The sequence below is a fragment of the Tenrec ecaudatus genome, chromosome 10, assembly GCF_050624435.1.
Source record: "Tenrec ecaudatus isolate mTenEca1 chromosome 10, mTenEca1.hap1, whole genome shotgun sequence".
Lineage (NCBI taxonomy): Eukaryota > Metazoa > Chordata > Mammalia > Afrosoricida > Tenrecidae > Tenrec > Tenrec ecaudatus.
The window spans coordinates 36436296-36459657 of NC_134539.1; the positions used below are offsets into that span (position 1 = coordinate 36436296).

Genomic DNA, 23362 nt, shown 5'->3' on the forward strand with positions numbered 1-23362 from the left:
GAATCCTGTTGGGATTTTTCTGGATGAGTCTGAATACCTGGCTTTCATGTCTTGCTGTCCTCCGGTGACTCTGAGACCCGCTGAGCATAAGTGGACCCACCAGGCCCTTGCTCTTGCTTCTGGATCCCGGTGGGGACAATGACTGTGTGGGTGCATTTTCTGGTTAACCATCCACGAATGTTGATCGTACTGGGCTGAACTCAGCACCTCTGGAAGAATGCCCAGCCACGTGCCTCAGTGATGGCACGGGGCTCTGAGAAGGCCCCTGCCCCTCTGAGCCTCGTTTTTCTACTCAGGGCACCAGATGCTTAGTCTGGACGGCTCCTTCCAATCCCGACAGCAATAAGCCCAACCCATTCACCTGGCTCCTTCAGCAAATGAAGGCCACTTTCAGACCCACAGGTAGGCTCATGTCCCCACTCGATGGACTCTCAGCGACTCTCTAGGGCAAGGTAGACCTGCCCTGTGGGTTTCCTCGGCTGCAACCTTTCCAGAAGCAGAAAGCCTCATTGTGCCCTCATTGAGGCTGGTGGCTTCGAACTGCTGATCTTGTAGGCCGAAGCCAAACTCACAACCCACTATGCTGCCAGGCCTCCTTATCGATGATAACAGATGAAAGAGAGCTATCAAGCACATGCCAGAGGTGGGGGGAGGAACCTGTGTGAATTCTGCTCAAGCAAACCAGCTGTAACACTGTTTGTTTAGTTGACCGGGGGAGCCAACGTTGGCTAGGCATTGGAGGAAACTAAGAAATGCTGTTAAATGTTTGAGGTACAGTGACAGTATTGTGGTTGATGTTTTTTAAAAGCCCGTATCTAGTAGAAATGCAATCTGAAGTATTTATAGATTGAAATGAGATAATGTCTGGGATGGGCTTTACAGCAAAACACAGCAAAGGTGTGTGTGTGTGTGTGTATGTATGTGTGTATGTATGTGTGTGTATGTGTATGTATGTGTGTATGTGTGTGTATGTGTGTGTATGTGTGCGTGCACGTGCGTGTGTGTGTGCATGCACGTGCGTGTGTCAGTGTGTGTGTCAGTGTGTGTATGTATGTATGTGTGTGCGTGCACGTGCGTGTGTCTGTGTGTGTGTGCACGTGCGTGTGTATGTGTGCGTGTGTATGTGTGTGCGTGCACGTGTGTGTATGTGTGTGCGTGCACGTGCGTGTGTGTATGTGTGTGCGTGCACGTGCGTGTGTCTGTGTGTGCGTGCACGTGCGTGTGTATGTGTGTGTATGTGTGTGCGTGCACGTGCGTGTGTCTGTGTGTGTCTGTGTGCATGTGTGTGCGTGCACGTGCGTGTGTCTGTGTGTGCGTGCACGTGCGTGTGTGTTAAGTAAAGACAACACAACAGTGGCAAAGTGTTGGTAATAGCTGAAGCGGGGTGATGGGTCTGTGCAGGTTTATTATGCTAGCCTCTCTCCTTTAGAGGGTGCTGGAATATTTCTCTAATACAAAATAAGAGCCAGGCCAGGCTTCTCGGAATGTTGGGACTGGATTACCCACTTCCACTCCCCTGGCTTTGACTAGCCTCTCAGGGCCGCATGGGAAGGTGGAGCTGGCCTCAGCAGACACGCAGTCGCGAACATCTGAAACGCGGGGAAGCTGACGTGCTTTTGTTGGCGGAAGAACGCTGTCTAACAGCACTGCTTTCTCTTATTCAAAACATCCCCCGTTCATTTTCTTTTCTTGTGTTTCATGGCGCCAGCACACGCCCCGTAACCCAGAGTTCATCCACTGGAAAGAATAATCGTTGCAAAAGCCTACCTTGAAATTGAGTAAATTTAATGGTCCCCATTCTCTCCCCGTTCCGGAACACAACTTGACCCTAAAAACAAAACAACACACACAAACAGAAACAACGAGAAACGCTGTATTAGTCCAAGCACGGCTGATGGAGGCAGAAATTCATTAACTGTACAATGTGATTTATTAATATTGGAGGAAAGAGAAACTCCCTCTGGACCACAGATGCAGAATCAAACTAATTGTTTTTAAATTGGTTGTGACTTTATCTGGTTAATTTGAGGAGCCCCAAATCAATAATGGAACTGAGACATGAATCAAAACCGAGATAGACATCATCATTAGCATCATGAGGATTTGTTAAACACCCACATGTCACGGAGACAGGGTCATCCAGGGTGCTGAAAAAATGGAGCCGAGAAGCTGCTGGGGGACGCTGACCTGGCCTCGGCTCCCCACGCCCACCCATACAGATGTGTGACTTCGCTAAGACTAAGTTTGGCTTGAGGGCCCGAGGGGTGCTGGAGGTCTGTTAATATTTCCTATTAAGGAAAGAGAATGCTTATCTAAGACCGTCCTGAATGGTGACGTCAGGCCCAATTATAACCGGGTTCTGGCGCGCACAAAATTACACGTCTTGCACTGGACAGACCTGACGAGGGTCACAGGCAGCTGAGTGCCACTCATTAGGGACCCCAGGGGCAAGGGCAAGACCGCGTCATCTACTGCACCTGCCTTCTGGCTGCTACCAGGCTTTCCATCCGCTTACTAATGGGAATGCATGGAGGAGGTGGGGTCTCTCTGCAGCTTCTGGGTGGCACAAACGCTCAGCTGCTAACCAAAGGCTGGAGGGTCGGGCCCACTCAGAGACGGCTTGGATGAAAGAACTGGAGGATCAGCCACGGGACGCCCTGTGGCACACAGCTCTACTCTGGACACACGGGGGTGGCCGAGAGTGGGCAAGACTCAACCGCAGCTGGTTTTGCTTTGGTTTGGGGCTCTTCCTGCCATGGAGAGCCCGCCTCAGAGTTTGCAGCCGTGCAGGGAAATTGATACACACGGTGCCACGGAAAGCTCATCCTTCACTGTACAAAGTTATTCAGCCAGCAAGGGAGCCTGCTGGGATTCAAATCTGAGCTTGGTTTTAAGGCTCACGCTGCTTCTGACCCAGAGATAATGTCCCGTCCATCTCTCCGCTAACTTGAAATCAGGAGGAGGAGCTGCCTTAAGCACGCGGGTTTTCTCTCCCAGTAGTGCTCCGGCCTCCTCAGATGCCGGGACATCTCCCCTTGGGTGGAAGCCCCAAGCCTGAGGCCCTGCGGCGTTCAGAAGAAAGAGAATCACTCCACCTGTTCTCAGGAGCCAGAAACACCTTCTAAGGCCACATTGGCACCGTTACAAGAGCCCAGCGACAGATGGGTGTAGTACCAGCCTGAAACGAACACCCACCGAATTCTATATTCAGGTGACAACGGTAGGCAATTCCCTGGAGTGTGAAAAACTTCAAGGTAAGGTGACATCGGAGCTGTGCTTTTCATTCTAGGGATGATTGGAAAACACAGAAAGCCTTCCAGAACAATCCTTTGTACACAAATGGATCACCTTGGGTGGGGGGTGTCCAAGAAGACGTTTTATCCACCGGACCCCATTGGAGAGCTCACGGATGCACCCTCTCCTGCAAGCCCCGAAGATTCCCAGGACTTGTCCCTTTCCGAGGTGGATAAGTTCATGTGAAAGGTGTGTGGCGTGCTCCTGGACAGCTCATGGCGTTGGAGGGGCAGGAAAGAAGCGCCCTGCACTTGGCGCATGTCCTCGCCGCACTTCCTGAAGTCCACCAGGGAGCCCTCCTCAAGATCCCATTGCTGGTGGGTTGATTCTCGGTCACGGCAACCCCGTGACTGAGCAGGTCTGAGTTCTATAGGTTTTCTCGGCCGTGGTCAAGGAGAAACCAGAGCAACAGACCTTTCTTCCAGCTGCTGCTGGGCGGATTGGAACGGACAACCTTTCTGTTGGAAGCCGACCGTTGGTCCCATCCAGGAAACTGTCATCTTTTATTTTTCTACCAAGAACTATTTTTTTAATCAACAAGAACTGTTTTTTAAAAAAATGCTGCTCACAATCACCCTACCATTTCCTTCATCTCCTAGGCCGTGAAGCAGAAGGAAGGGCACATTTGAATATCACCAACCTGGGTTCCAACCCCCACCTCCAGCCTCTTGCAGGCAAGTTCATGAACATCCCCAAGTGTGGACCTCGCACAGAGCTCCTGGTACAGAGCAGACACCCCATCAATGGCAGTAATCATTTTTGTTTAAACACTTATAATAACAAGGAACTGAAATATAAAAAAAAAAAATCCGAAGTGCCGGGAATCATTCCAGCGGCTGGGAAGTTTCAACGATGACATGATAAAGGGATACACTGTTGGGCCCCTATCCAAGGTGGGCTCACCATCTCGGACACCTCAGCCCGAGGTGAGTGAATGTCCGAAACCTCATGCACCACGGCGGGGCCAGTCTACCTGCTGGAGGAAGCAGAGAGGTGGAGGGAAACACAGGGCAGGGGTCTTCACTGAGGGGCTGCATCCGAGAGGAGGCCCAGGGAGCTCCACCAAGCCCCTTTCTGAGGAAGCTGGGTCACAGGAATCTTCCGGAAGGAGTTGCCGCAGACAGCATTTTGACCGATGAGGCCAATCTTCCGGGCTGGACCTTGGACCCGTAGCCCCGCCCAAGGTAACACGGAGAAGTGTGGGTGTGAAGGAGGGCAAACATTCATTGGGAGACTTTTAAAAAATCATTTTATTGGGGTTTCGTACAATTCTTATCACAATCCATACATCCATCCATTGTGTCAAGCACATTTGTACATTTGTTGCCATCATCATTCTCAAAACATTTGCCTTCTACTTGAGCCCTTAATATTGGCTGCTCATTTCCCCCCTCCCTCCCCACTACCCCCACCTCATGAACCCTTCACAATTCATAAATTACTATTATTTTGTCATATATATCACTGTCCGAAGTCTCCCCCTGCCCTCTTCTCTGCTGTCCATCCTCCAGGGAAGAGGCTATATGTAGATTCTTGTAATCAGTTCCCCCTTTCTAACCCACATTCCCTCCACCCTCCAGGCATCGCCACTCTTACCACTAGTCCTGGAGGAGTCATCTGTCCTGGATTCCCTGTGTTCCACTTGCTATCTGTGCCTATGTACATCCTCTGGTCTAACCAAATTTGTAAGGTAGGATTGGGATCATGATAGTGGGTGGGGGAGGGGGAAGGAATCATTTAAGAACTAGAGGAAAGTTATATGTTTCATCGTTCCTACCCTGCATCCTGACTGGCTCATCTCCTCCCCACAACCCTTCAGCAAGGGGGTGTCTAGTTGCCTACCGATGGGCTTTGAGTCTCCGGTCTGCACTCACCCACATTTACAATGATATGATTTTTTGTTCCTTGATGCTTGATACCTGATCCCTTTGACAGCTCGGGGTCACACAGGCTGGTGTCTTTCTACCATGTGGGCTTTGTTGCTTCTGAGCTAGGTGGCCGCTTGTTTATCTTCAAGCCTTTAAGACCCCAGAGGCTATGTTTTTTTGATAGCCAGGCACCATCAGCTTTCTTCACCACATTTGCTTATGCATACGTTTGTCTTCAGTGATCTTATCATGGAGGTGAGCACACAATGATATGATTTTTAGTTCTTTGATGTCTGATAACTGGTCCCTTCTACACCTCGTGGTCAGACAGGCTGGTGTGCTTCTTCCATGTGGGCTTTGATGCTTCTGAGCTAGATGGCTGCTTGTTTATTTTCAAGCCTTTAAGGCCCCAGATGCTATATCTTTTGCTAGTCGGGTATCATCAGCTTTCTTCACCACATTTGCTAATGCACACATTTTTCTTCAGCAATCGTGTCCGGAAGGTGTGCATCCTGGAATGCCAATTTAATAGAACAACGTGTTCTTGCATTGAGTAAGTGCTTGAGTGGAGGCCCAATGTCCATCTGCTGCCTTAATACTAAACCTATAAATATATGCATGTAGATCTGTCTCCCCACACTCATATAAATATATTTACATATGTACATTCCAGTCTTTGGACCTCTATAAATACCCTTTGTTATCTAATTATTTCCTCTGTTTCCTTTTACTTTTCTCTTGTCCCACCATCATGCTCAGCCTTCATTTGGGTTTTAGTAATTTCTGTCGGTGACCTTGCCCTTGCTGAATCCCTACCAGGCCTCTCATACCCTCCTTGCCACTGATTTTGGATCATTTGTTGCTCCCCTGTCCCTGGATTGGTCAGTACCACCTCCTTACCCCCGCCTCCCCCTCATCGGGAGAGTTTTCAAGGAAATCTTCCCAATAGGTGGTCAATTGGCACATGATTCCACAAATAGTTGCCTACCAAGGTCAGTGCTCCGCTGCGAACTGGAAGGTTAATGGCTTGACCCATGGAGGCTTGGCTTCTGTAGCAAGCACAGCCAGCCCCACTCTGTCCCATGGAGTCCCTAGAGTGAGAATCGAGTGGACGGCGTCCAACAACAACGTGTCCTGGGCACCGTGCTAGGTACTTGTTGCTACTGTTGGAGAGTTTAGATTTGATGAAGAGGGTCATACAGATAACAAGACAATCTACCTTCCTGTGGAAAAAAAACAGAACGGGCCAGGCTGGGTGAGGCACTGGGTCAAAGCAAAGACGTCACTGAGAGCGGAGAAGCCAGAAGGACCTGTTCCCACCAAAGTGAGAGTGGTCCTAAGGGCAGAAGGCCTTGGAGTGTTCGGGTAACTGAAAGAGGGCCCGAGTGCCCAGGGCATACAAGGAAGCAGAGACAGGCTGCGTTTGACCTGAGAAGCCAAGAGGAGGAGCTTGGAGGTCAGGGGTCGGGGACCCAAGCCAAGCCAAGCCAAGCCAAGCCAAGCCAAGCCAAGCCAAGCCAAGCCAAGCCAAGCCAAGCCAAGCCAAGCAGTACTATGATCGGATCATGCTGGTTGTCGGATAAGAGACTGGCTAGCAGATAAGACAAACATGGAGGCAGAAACGCCTGCCTGGATGCTTGCCAGCCAGCGATCAGGAAAGGGGTGTCTGTGGCCAGCTTGGGGTGCGCTACAAATGTGGCTGAGTACCATGGCCAGGACTGTGTGGGACTTTTAGCTACATCACACACATGTTGTGGTGTGCTGCCCAAATGGAGGAGGGAGGCATTCACTTCCCCAGCGGCCGAGCGTCTCGGCGGCGGTCACCTTGTTTCAAGCAGCGATTCATGGCCACCCCATGTGTGCAGACTCACAGAAGGGTCACAAGGAAGGGACAAGCCAGCCAGGGTGCAGTGTAGCAGCAATGAAACATACAACTTTTCTTTAGTTCTTAAGTGCTTCTTCCGCACCACTATCATGACCCCAGTTCTACCTTACAAAGCCGGCTAGACCAGAGCATGTACAGTGGTACAGCGAAGAGCTCTCTACGCACAGAATCCAGGACAGATGAACCCCTCAGGAACAATAATGAGAGTAGTGATACCAGAAGGGCAGGGGGGAAGGTGAGGAGGGGAAAGGGGGAACCGATCACAATGATCGACATATAACCCCCACCCCACGGGGACGAACAACAGAAAAGTGGGCGACAGGAGACAGCAGATAATGTAAGACATGAAAAACTTTTAAAAATAAATTATCAAGAGTTCATGAGGGAGGGAGGATGGAAGAGGGAGAAGAAAAAAAGAGCTGATATGCTCAAGGAGAAAGAAAATGTTTTGAGAATGATGATGGCAACATAGGTACAAATGTGCTTGACACAATGGATGGATGTTTGGATCGTGATAAGAGCCGAACGAGCCCCCAATAACATGATTAGAAAAGAAGAATTGTTCTTTTTAAGGCTGTGACCTTTTGAAAGCACATTGTCAGGCCTGTTTCCCAAGACGCCTTTGGATGGATTCGAGCCTCATCCACTTGCCCCACTTAGCGGCTCTCCCCATCGCAACAGAGCTCTGTGAACTGACGGCATGCCTCACCTCTGTCGGCAGCCTCCCGCCGATGGTCAGTGTTAAACCTCAGCAGTTCTGCTCCCCCGCCCCCCCAGCCTCATTCACGACAATTCTGGCCAACTATTCAGCTCGGAGGTCCCTGTGCCATCAGTAGAGGCTCTGACGGCCATTGTCTTACGTCCAGCCTGTCTGTCTGCCCAGGCCTGCTTCCCTTGCACCAAAAGAACATTCCCAGAAAAATGCCCTATATTCCAACCTTTGCCACAGAGTCTGTTATTGTTACGTACCATCCGGTCGGTGCTGACCCACCATGACCTCATGCACAACAGGAGACACTGCCCTGTCCGGCACCGTCTTCACAACGGCCCCTGTGCTCGAGCCCCTGCTTGCAGCCACAGCGACAATCCGGCTCCTTTCTCGCCATCCCGAACATAACGTCCTTCTCCAGGGCCTAGTCCCGCTTGACCACACGGTCTAAACACGTAGGACAGAGTCTCAGCATCTAAGGGACATGCTGGCCGGACTTCTTCCAAGGCAGACTGGCTCGTCCATTCAGCGGTTCCTGGTGCTTCAGCACCACGATCCCAACGCATCAACTCTCCTTCGGTCTTTATTGGATGCGCGCGAGGCCAACGGAAATGCCCTGGCTCGGGTCAGGTGCACTTTGGTCCTCAAAGTGACATCCTAGGTTTTCAATGGGCTAAAGAGGTGTTTAATGCAACTCATCCCTTGATCTCTTGATGGCGCTTCCATGAGTTTGAGTGGATTTTTCTGCATAGCCCAACCCAGTCCACCCTGTCACCAAAGGTCAGCAGGGCAGTCTCTTGTAAAGGCTGATAGCCTCAGGAACGGTCTACAGCAGTGCTTCTTAACCTTCCTAAGGCCGCGACCCTTTCATGCAGTCCCTCAGGTTGGGTGACCCCCAACCATAACATTATTTTTGTTGCTACTTCGTAACTGTCATTTTGCTAGCTGTGGATTGGGCGACCCCTATGAAAGGGTCGTTCGACCCCAAAGGGGTCAGGACCCACAGGTTGAGAACCGGTGGTCTACAGCGTCGCAATGAATTTGAGTTGCGTCCTGGGCAGGGCTAGGATCGATGCAGGGTCAGTGTGAGTCAGAGTTAACTCGATGGCAGTGGCTGGAAAGGAGAGGCATTCCCAGGAGAGGAGGAACCATGCCGAGGGAAAGTGGGGTACTGCTTTGATGCTACTTTGGCCGCAGCGGCAGGAGCTGCGTGGTTGGAGGTGTCTGTGGTCACAGCACCTCCTGGGTGCCTGCCCTTGTTGGAGTGCCTCATTGGCAAAGTGAGGCAGACTCCAACAGCTGCCGGAAGGACAGCGGCAAGCGCTCCTGCCCGTGAGGATGCTGGGGGTCTCGGCGAGTATCCAGGGGGCTCGATGGGTATGCTGGGGGGCTCAAGGCGGCCCACTTTCCCTTTTTGTGATTCCGCCCGAGGGCCTGGGTGGTTTTTGGCAAACCCTCGCCTCTGGTACCTTGGCTTGTTCCTCCACCCCCTCCGGCCAAGCGCAACCAGTTCCCTGGGCTCGGCCTCCCTCGGAAACGCCGGACGTGCTTTCTGGCTTCTGGGCTGGATGCTGATTAATAATGAAGTTTAACTTCTGAGGAGTTTAGAAGAAGGATCACAGAGCACATTTAGAATACAAATAACACAATGAAAGGAAAAGCCCAAGTGGATCATTGATGTTTAAAACAGCCCCCTCCCCCCCCCAAAAAAAAGAGATGCTGCTAAATGTCAAACAAAGCAACCGGGCTCATAACGCAAAACCAAATGAACATCTCGAGTCTAATTGGGAATAATGTGGCTGCTTCTCCTCGGTTGTTTCCTGCCCCGTCCCTGGGAAATCTTCAGGCTGACTTGGTGGGAAACTCAAGTGCCAGCATTCATCAACGAGTACCTGTCGCTGTCCGCTCGAGCCCGGGCCGTCATTGAGTTCTGCTGAGCATCGTTTCTCCCATGGAGAAGCAGTCAGGACAAGATGCTCCTCCAGGCTGGCTTGGGAGGCCTATAGAAGACCATGTCTACAAGAGGCTTAGTCCAGAGTTGGGGCCTCGAAGAAGGCCAACCAGAATCCTTCCTAGAAGTGCCCATGGGTGAGACTTTGCCTACTTTCCTGGTGCTTTGGAACCATCATCAGGAAAGGACATCGTGTTTGATAGAGAAGACAGGGTCACAGGGACGAAGGAAGCCCTCATGGAGCTGGGCTGACACACAGCCATGACCATGCACCCGCAGGCACCAGCAGTGGTGAAGTTGCCCCAGGGCCAGGCAACCGTTCATTCCATGATATATAAGGCCATCACCATTTGGAACCTAACTGACGACAACGTATCCTAATCCCGCTAGTTACCCAGAACCCGTGAATCTCCCCCGATGCCTGTTCAGAAGCCCTAGAAGAGTTGGGGAGTTTGCACAATGCAGACCAAGGACTCTGGCAGTCAGTGGAATTCAACCACCTCCTCTTAAAAAAAAAAGTGAATTGTTTCCATGGTTCATCCTTAACGTGTGCCCACCAGGCATGGGCAAAATCCATTCCCCCAATCATTTGTGAGTCAGAGTAGCCCAGCCCTGGGTTGGGGCCTTTCCTGTCGTGGTTGCTTCTCTTTGCATTTCATAGCGGTATCAGGAGCTGGTATAGGGTCTGAGAAGCAGGAAGATTAAAGCGCTGAAGTTCCGTCGAGGTCTACCAGAAGCCCTTGCCTGGAGCCAGAAGCTCAGCAGAGTGAAGACTTGCTTGGCTCAGTCTAATTGCACCGAGCTGCAGGCCCACAGTCTCTGCAGATCGAGTTGCAATTAGAGAAGACTTCTCAGTTTTAAAAGGGCTCTCGCCCGCTCTCTCGCCTCTAACTGATCTCACTGGTCTTTGGGAGGTGAGTGCATGTGTGTGCACACATGCCAGAACATACGTGCTCATCTCTGAGTGTTTGATTTAAAAGGTCTCCCCTGTCCAGTCATGTAGGCAGAGGCACCTCTAAGGGGATAGAAGTTGAACATGACTAAGTGACCCTGGTCCATCTGCTGGCCCAGAAAGCACATCGTGGCCTGTGTACATGATCCAAGGCCCCCTTGTACCAGTCTTCCCTGCTGGGTCCGCCCAGGACAGTATTGGCCTTGGACTTTGAGGCAAGCACTTTGAGGTTAGATCTTTGATCTGGTCTCCACTAGGCTCGAGGCATACATCATGCAGGGTGGATGAAGGATGTAGGAGCAAGACAAAGGCCAAAGAATTGGCTGCATCTACCCAAATGCTATACAGGGATGAAAAAATATTCTTATTTTTTTTGGTCTGTCCCCTTGGGCTGTGGGGGATGTCATATTTTGCATACCATTTAAAGTATTTTCTCTTACACAGAAAAATCTTGTGCGAGGCTCACTCATCAGGGAAGTTTGATGTATGCAAAGAACCCTGAGCGGTGAGTTTGGCACATTGGCACAGGAAGTTTTGCTGCTTCGTTTGTTTTTTTTTTGCAGAGGTGCAATAAGGGCAGAATAGCATCATTTGCTCCCAGGGCCCCGTGGGGCCCAGCCATAAAGGGGGTGGTGGTGTCAGGCAGGGCTGAGTGTGATAAAGAGGGTGAGGATTAAGAAGAAATCTGCTGGGTGGATGGTCTACGAGAGGCAGAACCAAGTCCCGCCCTCTCCTTCCAGGGAGATGACAAGAGCCAAGCTTATTTCGAATAGCAAAATGTCAGAAATAAGCAAAATGTGCACCGAGCAGAAAAGGAGCAGAGTGAATGAGATTGCAGGCACATGATGGAAATTATGATAGAGGCATTCAATCAACAAATACTACTGAGCACCTGTGATGTGTCAGGCACAGGCTCTCAAAAACCAAACTCACGGCCACTGAGCCCATTCCAACTCATGGGACCAGAGCAGCATTGCATCTTTGGGTTTCTGGGACAGCCTCATCTTGCCCCCTCTGAGCAGCTCATGGGTTCAAACTGCTGACCCTTCTGTTAGCAGCTCAATGCGTGGCCCCTACACCACCCGGGCTCCCTCATCATCAGAGTGCTGTCTTCTCCAGGTGTCTACCTTTCTCTCTGCGTGACATTCAGTATTTTATTGTGCTTTCGGTGAAAGTTGACCCAGCAACCTAGGCTTCCAGAGAACAGCGCTACAGTTTGGTCAGTGACAAGGGGTGTACTGGATCACGGTGTGACGGCTATCTTGGGATTTTTGTTAGGACTCGCCTGTTCCTGCCCCCTCGCTTGCTCAGCTTGTGTTCACTGTTTGCTCTCCCACAGAGGCCTTTTCTCTTTTGGACTGGTGCTGGGCCATGTTTATTTTTCTGAGTCAATCTGTTGTCTCTCTCTCTCTCATTTATCTATCTATCTATCTATCTATCTATCTATCTATCTATCTATCTATCTATCTATCTATGTAGTAGTGTGGGTGAAAGTGTCTCTTTTACAGACACCACTCAACTGAGATCAGTACCTACTCTGTTATGACCCCACTTTTCACTCAACTGGTAATATATTCAAATACCCTGTTTCTAACAATGTCTCATTTACAGGTACAGGGATCAGGACTTCAGCTGACCTCTACACACCCACCCACTGTCATTGAATTAAATCTCACTGACAATGAAGATCTCTGGAGCATACTTTTCAGGGACAAAGTCCAACCGAGATAGCATCTCTGGGGGGAGGGGGGAAGACTCTTCAATCTGCCCCAGGGTCTGAAAGTAAACCTGGACCAAGACTTCCGGAGGGGGGCATCGGGGTATCTCTGCAAGTACTTGTTTCTTCCAAAGATGGAGACTTCCTGGAGAGCTGGCACCCTTATGGCCTCCTACAGGGTGTGTGTGTGTGTGTGTGTGTGTGTGTGTGTGTGTGTGGTTCAGCTGCAGTTTTGACTGTGCTGTGGTCCCCAAGTCTGTGAACCTGGAAACTCGCTCCCCAAGGCTGGGGGGTGAGGGCTTGGGAAGTAGTTTCTGGGAGGATACATGCCCAGAATGTATTCTGGACTGGCAGGAATGCTGGTTGTCGTGAGTCTTCAAATCCACTTTGTAAGCATAATTGTTTCACTGCTTTCTGTATTTTCTTTGTTGTTTTTTCCTGCACCCTCTCCTTTTATGTTTTCTTTTAATTGAATGAAGTTCTTTCTGAAAATTAGTGCCTGTCTCAGCTGCACTGAAAGGAAGTAAGGAAAAGGGCTGTTTCCAGTTGGATCCAGGTTTCAGAGGGCCCTGGGCTGGGGGCAGGGTGAGCGGCAAACACAATGGGGGCTCAGGGAAGCGTGGAGATAGGCCTAAACCACCCTTCCATCTGCTCCAATTCCCTGCCAGCCCTCTCCTGCTGGCAGGGTTGGGCTTTATTTGATTACTAGGGGAGGGGGAGCCCTTGACTTCTGACTGCTTTTTTCCCCTTGTATTTTTTTATTGTGAGTTGGGTGCAGGTGTACAGAGAAGATCATGTATCCATTCAACAATCACACACGTGGTTTTTGCCGCTACAAGGCAACGCCCGACCCTCCTTGCTCCTGGGTTCCCTGTTCCCGCGCCTCCTTTCCAGCCCGTCTGAACTGTGCCCTTGGACCAATGCTGCCCTTTGAGCTCGAAGAGTCCATCATTGCCAGCTGTGTGTACCTGCCTGGAGCTATTGCCCGTCCCTCTCTGGTCCTCAGACTGCTCATCGGAGAGAAGGGGCAACTAGTTGATCCCAAAGGTGTTTGCCGAGTGCTCCTTTGGGGGCATGACATGCTTATGCCAGGCAGGCCCCGGGAGCTTGTCTTCTGGGAGCTCTTGGCTTCACGGAGGTGACAGGCCGAGGTAAGTAAATAGAAACAAATGGCAACTAGAAGGTGGAGTGACCGAGGCTAGGAAAGAGAGACACAGAGGGGGTGAGAACGCAGAGGAGGGGCACCGCACCCCATTGGTTAGGGTGATTGGGGGGAGGGGGAGGAGGAGGGGGGTGAACATGGACGGATGAGGAGGAGGATGGGCACTGAGAGGCTCCAGGCAGAGGGGGCAGCACAGCAAGGAGGACCAGAAAGGAGGAACCAGGGAGGCGGTGAGAGGCAGGCAGGCAGGAGCCAAGTCAGGCAAGGCTTTGAGGTTTATGCGCTCTTTGAATAACCACTCTGGCCTCCACCTGTAAAACGGGCACCATGAGGGCCAGCCGGGAGGGGAGGAAGCCCATTGGAAGTTCAGGGGAGAGCCGAGGGTGACCTGAAGGAGACACGCGCATGGTTCAACAGGTGGAGAGGAGATGGGCTGGACGGGATTTAGAAGCATGCTCATTGAACGCAGGGAAGAGGGTGGGAGCAGAGGAAGGGTTCCCATCTTTCCAGTTTGGACAGATGGCCGGGTTGGAGAGACCCTTCTCATCTGCTCAGCTGGCAGAGAGTGGCTGGTCAGGCCAGGGAGTGGAGTCTTTGCCCAGGTTCCTGGGCAGGAGCCTTGTAGCTATAAAGCCTCCTCTCAGGCTATTCAGCCCCTGCCCTTCTTTCTGGCCATTCGCAGATGCAAGCATCCCCACAATTGGAAGGACTTAATGTTTGCCTCACTGTATGTTCTATTTTTGGTAAATAGATTAGTCTCCACCAGGGAAACCAACTTGCTGACCAGTCAAGCTGAACGTCCGAGACATGCAAGTCTCAATCTGTTGGAATCTGTGGGTAAGCAGGGTGGGCTGCAGTTGGCCTGGGGGCTGGGGGCAGGACTCACATCAGGCAGCTGGTATAATAAGAGTCCAGACTTGAGATGAGAAGGGTGGGCTTGCAGGGGAGTGGCTAGGCAGAGAGAGAGAGAGAGAGGGAGGTGCCCACAAGAGAAGTATTCAAGAAAGGGTGCTGGGTTCTGGCTTGGGGTCCCCAGAATTTGGGGGGGGGCTATTTCTCCAAGAGTGTGTGGGGAAATACAGTTTGCGTGATCTGTTAAGTCATACCCAGCACTCTGGGGAAGGATATGGGCAGGAAGGGCATGGATCAGTGTGACAGTTACAGAATCACTTGTCAATATGAGAGGATTCAGAGTGAAGGGGTGGAGTCCAGCCTGTCAATCAGGTCATAGCCAATGAGGCCTCTGTGTGGGCATGGTCTTCGCTTGAGGATTCTGGGAACTCCTGTCTTCCTCCTTGGAGGTGGGAGACACACACTCTCTCTCTCTCCACTTACCCCCTGGGAGACACTGCAGCTGACAAGAGACGTGGAACTCTGCTAGTGCCCTGAGCTGGAGGAGCCACATGGAGCCCCCTACCAGCACTGAGATGAGTCTCTACCACCACTGGATCCACAAGACTCTCCACCCTGTGGAAAGTGGCCTGTGATTTTCCTGGATTCAGCGTCATTGCATATGTTTCGTGAGTCTGAAGAGGACTTTAGAGATTGATATCGGACATCTGGGTTAATATAAGATTTATGGGACTTGATCTGGACTGGATGGGGATATGTTCTCAATATTCAATTGCTCTTGTATAGAAGGCACTTTCTTACAGACATATGAGTTCCCTTGATTTGTCTCTCTAGTCTACCCACACTAGCACCATCAGCCTCTGGGTGTTGAGGTTAGGGCTGTCGAGTTGGTTCGCAGCGACCCTGTCTGTGCACAACAGAACGAAACACTGCCCACCTTGCCCTGTCCTCAGCGCTGTTGCTGCACTTGAGCCCCTTACTGCAGCTATGGTGTCGGTCCATCCCCCCCTTCGCAGCCCCTCTGCTTTTCCAGGCATGACGTCCTTCTCCAGGCCCCGGGCTCTCTTGATACCACGTCCACAGCACGTGGGATGAAGCGCGTGAGAGAGCCTTCGGAGTGGGAAGTAAGAGCTCCGGCGGGAGCTTGGGCGGTCAGGGGAGGGTCAGGCTGATGTGACAGAGCAAACGGGGAGACGTGGCTTTTTTTTCCTCCTGAGAGGAACGAGAAGCATTGAGAGATTACCTGAGGACACTGGTTCCTAAAAGGGGCAGGGCAGCTAAGGAGGGCCAAGATCAGGGGCAACGCATGTTCAACTGGAAGTCCTTGCGTTTTGGTGGCCTAAGCCCCTTCAGGGACCTCCTTTCCCTAACAGTGCCTCACAAGTTCATGGTGGTGATGGTGGTGGTGTGTGTGTGTGCACACGGGTGTGTGTGGAGACTGAGGAGGTGGCCGTTTTCTCTCTGGATCGGTGTGACCCAGAGCTGAGGAAAAACACGAGGGGTCATGGGCTGGTCTAAACCAGGAATGAGTTCAGCAGAAGCAGGACCCTGCACGGAGGGATGAACTTCCTAGAACCACTCCAAGCCCTCAGTGGGTTGACTCCAGTTGACACATTAGATGCTGGGGTTGGGGAAAAGGCTGCACCTTTGGAAGATGCTCCCTAGTTTGGGAAGTCTGGGGCAGGCCCAGGGGGCTCTGTTGGGCGGGGGAGGTGGGTGGTGAAGGAAAGAGAAGGGCAAAGAGCTCCCAAGCTCAGTTCCGGGTCTCAGAGGGGGAGCACATTCAGCGGCTACACAGGTTGAATAAACTGCATTCTCGGATGGGATGAGCTGGAGGGGGTCCTTCAGGGGGAGCTACTGGGGAGAAGCCCTTTGAATGGGTGACTCCTCCTGGCTCTATGCGAATACCCTGAAAGGGGAGTGTTCGTGAACCAGAGGGAGCCCCTCAGTGACGTGGACCGACACCGTGGCTGCAACAATGGGCTCAAACAGAGCAACAGTTGTGAGGGGGGACACAGGACCGGGCAGGGTTTTGTTCTGTTGTCACTTTGAGTCAGCGCTGGCACCATGTCGCCTGCCAACATCCTGCCAATCCTCAACAGCATGCCTACCTTGAAGCACCCTCCACTTTCCCAGGCCGGGCCTGGTAATCCCCCTGTGAGTGAGCCCACCTGCAGCCTGCCCCCACCAAGGTCTGCTCTGCCTTCTATTAGCACTAACTCGAGACTGTGAGAACCTTTGCCTTTCCGCCGCCGGTGGGAGGAGCGAAAGGCAGAGGCCATGCTTTAGAAGCGCTCGCACGGGAGTACCTGCTGCGGGGTTGTAGAGCACCGGTCATGAGGCCAGGTGCCGCCGAGAAAACAATCCCCTGGAGCCCAGTCTGTGTCCTTAAACTTCTCCTTTGGTGGAGCAGAGAGATTCAAAGTCGGGTGTCCACAGTGCCAGGGCTCGGGGGATGACTGTTCCAGCCTGGCGCCAGGGAAGACTTTCTGGGAAAAATGGTATCCAAACCAAGGCTAGAAGGCTCGTGAGAGTGAACCAGACAAAAGGGAACACTGGGGATGGTGAGGATTGATGGGGAAGAGGGCAGCGGATGCCAAGGCCTGGAGGCGAGAAAGGGTAGCATGCTGGGGACGTAGAAATAGTTCTGGGGGGTTGAGGGATCACGGTGAAACTCAGGAGAGGTCAAGCTAAGGGACATAAGCAGAAATCAGGTCCAGTTGTCCTAGAGCAAAGTCATGCAAAGAATAAAAGAAGAGCCTCGCGTTATCCGACACGGACACATGCTGCAAAGCCGTACTAACAAAACCAGATGACTGGGCTACAAGCAGGCCAAGAAAAGAGTCGAGGAGAAGAGAACTACAGCCCCCAGCTAGGTGCCAAGGTGGCTGAGGGCCCCGTGTGAGCTCGCAGGGGCGCTGTGGCATATTTTAAAGCTTCAGAATAGCACCGGGGTCTTCAAACAAGCCGTCATCTAAGTGAGCCATCCACCAAGTCCACACAGAAGAAGCACACCCGCCTGTGGGATCCCAGGCATGTAGATAATGAAATCCAAATCTGAAGGAGGGAACGGTATCAGAGTTTACATTGTGAACACCGGGTGGGTGAGGACTACAGAATGACAGCAGAAACCCACGTAGATTAAGCCTCCGGCGAATCCGCTCCGACCATTACTGAGGATGTGAATGGCCTTGTCATCAGTCAGAGAGCATTGCAAAGTCGATGGCAGATGTAGTTAGGTTACAATGTAATATCTTATCATCCGATGTCCACTTTGACCCATTTAAAAGCTTTTTCAGTTGAAAGGAAAAAAGTGAAGGGAGGGACACATGGATTAAGCCTCTGGCGAGTCCCCTCTGACCAGGGAGTTGAATGGCCTTGCCCGTCAGGTAGAGCGCATCGGGAAGCGGATGACTGCAGATGCGGTCAGGTTAAAATTTGATACCTTATCCTTCGATCTCCCTTTTGACCCATTTACATTTTGTTCCAGTTTTTAAAAATCGTTTCTGCTTTTGGTGGAGGCGTTTCTCTGTTTTACTTTGTTAATTGTTATTCATCTTATATGAAACGTTTTCCTGTGTATGAAATCCAGGGCAGGTAAATCGATAGAGACAGTCCCTGGGTGAACGGTTGCTTGGGGGTCTGGCCGGGGAGGGTGGGGGAAGTGGGGAGCTAATACCGATGAGGAATGAAGAAAGTGTTCTGAAATTGATGCTGGTGATGCTTGTGCAAGTCATCTTGATGCGAGTGAACGATTGCATGTATGGCTTGTGAATTATATGTCAATAAAGCATATCTTTTAAAAAAGCAAACCCTTCAAGTGCAGCCTGGCGGCACTCACCATCTGTTGGACACCGTGTGAACTACCAGCTTGGAAAAGCTCACGGGGGCGGCATTCGATTGTTGATGATGGCATACCCTCCTGAACCGGGGTTTTCTGTAGTCGCTGTGATAAAAGTCAGACACGCGTGAAAGTCAGTCTGAAGCAGAACAGAGGGATGGCAGTGTCTAACTGGATTCTAGGGCTCGGGAAGCTGTCCAGTTTCCAACAGGGCCAAACAGTCCATTAGAAAGCAATTGAAAACACGTAAAGCAACAACGAAAATTCTTACTCGCCCACCCCACCCAGTGACCACTAAGTTGCTAGGGCTTAGATGTTTGTTATTTGAACCCAACCACTCAGTACACAAAACTGAGACTTCTCGTTTGGCCTAGGGGATACCAGGGAAAACAGGGGCCACTTATGAAAAAGAACTTAATTTCCAGAAAACGACACCACAAATCAATGGAGGTTTTAAAAGCAGATGACAATGGGCACTTTCTGACTCTATGAAGGAAAATAAAATTTGATCCCTACCTAATCTGATAAGAAAATAGATTCCAGACCACCCAATTGTCTCCAAGGAAAAGGCAAGCTTAACAGAAAATAATGCAGGAGAATATTTTGAACCTAGTGGCCCACAGGAGGACCCTGGACAATGGACAGTGGCTGCAGCTGTGTGTGTGCCCTGCAGATGGATGTTGGGTTTCTGCTGTCATCTTAGTCTGCACCTACCTGGTGTTCACAATGTAAACTCTGATACCGTTCCCTCCTTCAGATTTGGATTTCATTATCTACACGCCTGGGATCCCACAGGCAGGTGTGCTTCTTCTGTGTGGACTTGGTGGATGGCTCACTTAGATGACGGCTTGTTTGAAGACCCCGGTGCTATTCTGAAGCTTTAAAATATGCCACAGCGCCCCTGCGAGCTCACACGGGGCTCTCGGCCACCTTGGCACCCAGCTGGGGGCTGTAGTTCTCTTCTCCTCGACTCTTTTCTTGGCCTGCTTGTAGCCCAGTCATCTGGTTTTGTCAGTACGGCTTTGCAGCATGTGTCCATGTCGGATAACGTGAGGCTCTTCTTTTATTCTTTGTGTGACTTTGCTCTAGGACAACGGTTGTGAGGACGGTGCAGGACTGAGCAGTTTTTATCACGCTGTGCAGGGGTTGGGATGAATCAGAACTAACTCCCCAGCCCTCAGAAAACAGAGGAAAGGAAGGATTTCTTAAGCAAAATGCAGAAAGCATAATCCAAAAGGTGAAATGTTGATTAACTGGATTGTATAAAAATTAGGCATTACGCAAAGCTAACAGATGACATAGAGACTTTTTATAAAGCCTAAAACCACAGGTGAATAACATCCAGATGATCCATAGAAATCCTGAAAATCAACAATATAAGATAGTAAGCCTATCAGAAAAATGGGTAGAATACATGAACAAGCATTTTATTAAAAAAAAAAACCCAGCACCCCAGAATCTACTAAAAACCATAGCCATTGAGTTGAACTTTTTGAGGTTATAAATTGTTATAGCCTCATTGTTTGAACCATCCACCTTTGGGTTAGCAGTCAATTCTCACTGGACAGCACCACCAGAATGTAGTAATAGCTCATGAAAAGATGCTCAACATCATTAGAAATTAGGGAAATGTAAACTATAAACAAGAACAAAAAACCCTTACGTCAATACGCTGATGTCATTTCATAACTAACCATGGCCAACATTAGAAACATGGGGGTGCTGGGTGCTGTGAGGGCAGGGGGAAGTGACCTCATCTCCACCGACGGGAACAGCATCAGCAGTGACCTGCGAGCACCACCGACATGATTCAGTCAAATTCAGTATTATGTGCTCGCGGAGCCAGAATTCCACTCCTGGGACACAGCCCTACAATATTCTCAGAAGGGAACGTCTAGAAAACTTCTCATTGCAATATTACTTGTGACGGTCCCAGGGGGTGAATCGAACTGATCTGGGAAGAGTTCTAGGCTACTGATTAGATTTATAAAAAGTAAAACGTCTGATGGGCCTTAAGAGCATTCTGGTGAAAAAAACAACCCAAACAAAGCAGAAGTAAAGAAGATCTGTGTAGAAAACAATACCTTTTGTGTCAATTAAAAACACAGGCGTGCAAAGCAATGAAGCACACTTTTAAAAAATACATACAAACAGAAAGGTACCCTTGGGCGCATCCGAATATTTAATGTGGTGAAAGGGGAACAGCAGAAGCCGGGAATAAGAGTGAGAACAAAAGAAACAAGAAGTGAATTAATGAAACAAGAGCAGAACTTGCCCGGACCAAGAGTAATAATCACCATCAACTCATTTTTAAGATTAATTTCTCTGTACTGGTGGGAGGTGAATCAAAACAAACAAACAAACAAACAAACAAACAAACACTAAGAGTATCTAGACTGTACCTTACAACCAAAGCCAAGGAGTTCTAGGCAACTACAGAGAGACCTGGGGCTGGAACCTTTAAACTGAGTCATTCCCTAATGTCTCTGACCCACAGAAAGTATTCAAGACAATAAATATTTACCACAAGAAGCCGCTAAATTATGTTGACAAAACTATCACCAACTTGGATGGGAAGGGACAGAGAGGGGACGAGGAGAGACTAGGTGCCTGGGCCCCGCCTCCCCCAAACTTCTTCAGGCAGGAAGCAGACTGTGTAGCTATAAAGTCGGGCTCTCCCTCAGGAAAAAGGCAGAGTGACTTGGAGGGGAGAACCCAGAGCCCAGAAGGCAGAGTCAAAAGCAAGGAGGAAGAATCATTCCCAGGCCCGAGACATGGAGTCCAGCTAAGGTCCACGGAGTAGCCCAGAGGGGACATCTGGTTCCCACTGCTCAAAGGTTGGGGTGGGATGTGTGAGCACAAGGAGAGGACCCCACACTGGCCCTCCATTCCAAAACCCACCCCCACAGAAGGTGGGCAAGATAGGGCATTTTCCCATCACACGGGATTTTACAATCTTGGGACACTGTTTACAAAAGACTTTAATTCTCAAGACATCTGTACAGGGTCTAAGGATTAAGGAGGTGGCTATTCCTAAGCATGGAATTACTATATTTGAGGGTGAACGGGGGCCTTTTTTGGGGTACTCTGCAGGCAGCATTGCGGAGCCCGCACGTGGTACAGAGGTCTGCCAAATTACTGATCCGACCTGTGTGTGGTTCTGTGTCTTGCTGAAGGTCTTGTGTGCTGGAGAGGGAATGTAGGTTACTGTTCATCATTATCCACGGGCCTGTACATACGCAGGTTATGCATGTGCGCGTGGGCCTGTGCACATCCACACAACGCCTGCGCTCTCCGCACACTGATGTGTAGTCGCCCGGAGTCACTGTCCTGGCCTCACAGTCATGAATCCGACGCATCCTAAGACCCTGGGCAGGGATCCCTGGTGGTTACGCCCTAGGCTGCTAACCCACCAGCTGCTCTGAGGGGGAAGGCCGAGGGGTCTGCTCCTGAGCAAAGATTTGTCGTTCCTGGAAACGTCTACAGGGTCGCTGCGGGTCAGAATTGACTCCCTGGCCATGGGTTTCATTTCTCTTTGAAGGCCGTGTGGATGGTGAACTCAGTTGCTAACTGGAAGGCTGGAGGTTCAGAGGCCATCCTGAGGTGAGAGGCCTGGTGATGTGTCCCCAACCTGACCGGTTGAAAGCCCCCGGAGCACAGCTCCGCTCCGAAAGACACGAGGCGGCCACAAAGCACGTGTGACTCCTGCAGCAACGGCATTGAAGGCCTCAACTCTCTCGCACATGCGCATGCGTGTGAGAGTTGGACATGGAATTGGGAAGACCAGAGACCCAAGCATTGGAACTGTGGCGGGGAAGAATCTTCACAGGGCCACGGACAGCCAGAAGAACAACCCAATCCGTCCTGGAAGAAGTACAGCAGAAGGCTCCCTAGAGGCCAAGATGGCGAGACTTTGTTTCATGTACTTTGGACATGTCAGGAGAGACCAGTCCCTGGAGAAGGACAGCGAAAGAGGAAGTCCCTCAATGAGATGGACTGACCCCATGGGGCTGGCAGGGTTTTGTTCCGCGGTACATAGGGTTGCTATGGGTCGGGACCACCTAACAACAACAACAAATCTCTAGACTTTTCCAAGTTTGGCTAGAGTTCATGGGAGACAATATCCCCATGCACCAGCCCGGGGCTTTCCTCCCACATTCAGTGTGACATTACTCAATACTCCCTTAGTTAGCTGGACTCCAGCCCCAGAGAAGAGGGTGCAGACCGGACTGGAGCATGAGTTTCTCTGACTCAGAGGACTGAGGCCCACCACATTCCATGTTTGTATGCTACCTCCTGCCTCTTTCTCCGGCCTTTATTTATGAAGGTGAACCTCGCAGTTGAATGGAGAGAAAGAGAAAGGGCGTTAATATCAGCTGAAAACCCATCTGTCCTAGAAACAAGCGAGCGAGAGGAGGTCTCTGTTAATCTCAGAACAACGTTAGGCAGCAAGGATGAATATTCCTATACAGGAGAAAGCCCAGGTGGAGGTGTACTAACTGAGGTCTCCTGAAATGACAGCTCATGTCCTTCGAAGTGAAAACTTCAACAAGAGTCTCCTTCATTGATTGTTTTTCCTCAGAGACCTACAGTGATCTATGTCTGCAGAACATTTGGAAAGAATAGGTGAGCCAAGCTATCACCCCCGGATAATGGCTAACGAGTCTTTCCAGAGACAACCGTAGTAGTATTTTGGAGTATTATAATCTGTATTTTTAAGTTTATTTTTATTAACGTGGGGATATACTGCATAAAGCTTGTTATAAAACCTGTCTTTTATCCCCACTAAATCATATGGTACTTTTATTCCATGTCTCTGTCCCCACCATTCCGAGTCGCCACAAGCACGCTAGCTGTATCTTTTCCCAGGTCACATTTGTTCACGGGGGAAAATGTCCCAGGAGTGCTTTGAAGTATCTGATTTTCTAGCTCACAGATCTGGAACACCATAAGCCAATCTGAATCCTTCCTACTCGAAACCATCCTTTTCCTCAGGGCAGCCGTCTCAGGACCCTTCCAGTCTCATGCAGCCGACCCAGCGCGTCTGTCGGTTGTGTGTGTCACGCTGAGGCTTGTTCCATGTTCCGTCCCATTCTCTCCAAGCCACCCTTCGTGCAACACTGGGGCAGGT

At 50.6% G+C, this 23362-nt stretch overlaps 1 protein-coding gene across 1 annotated transcript in view; it reads right to left on the reverse strand.

Moving 5' to 3' along the window:
* The window catches only part of GABBR2 (gamma-aminobutyric acid type B receptor subunit 2), a 408186-nt gene that overhangs the window by 102660 nt on the left and 282164 nt on the right, over positions 1-23362 (reverse strand). Inside the window, exon 8 of the mRNA XM_075558989.1 lies at positions 1768-1828. Within this exon, the coding sequence (XP_075415104.1) occupies positions 1768-1828 (61 nt within the window). The remainder of the gene's footprint in view (positions 1-1767; positions 1829-23362) is intronic.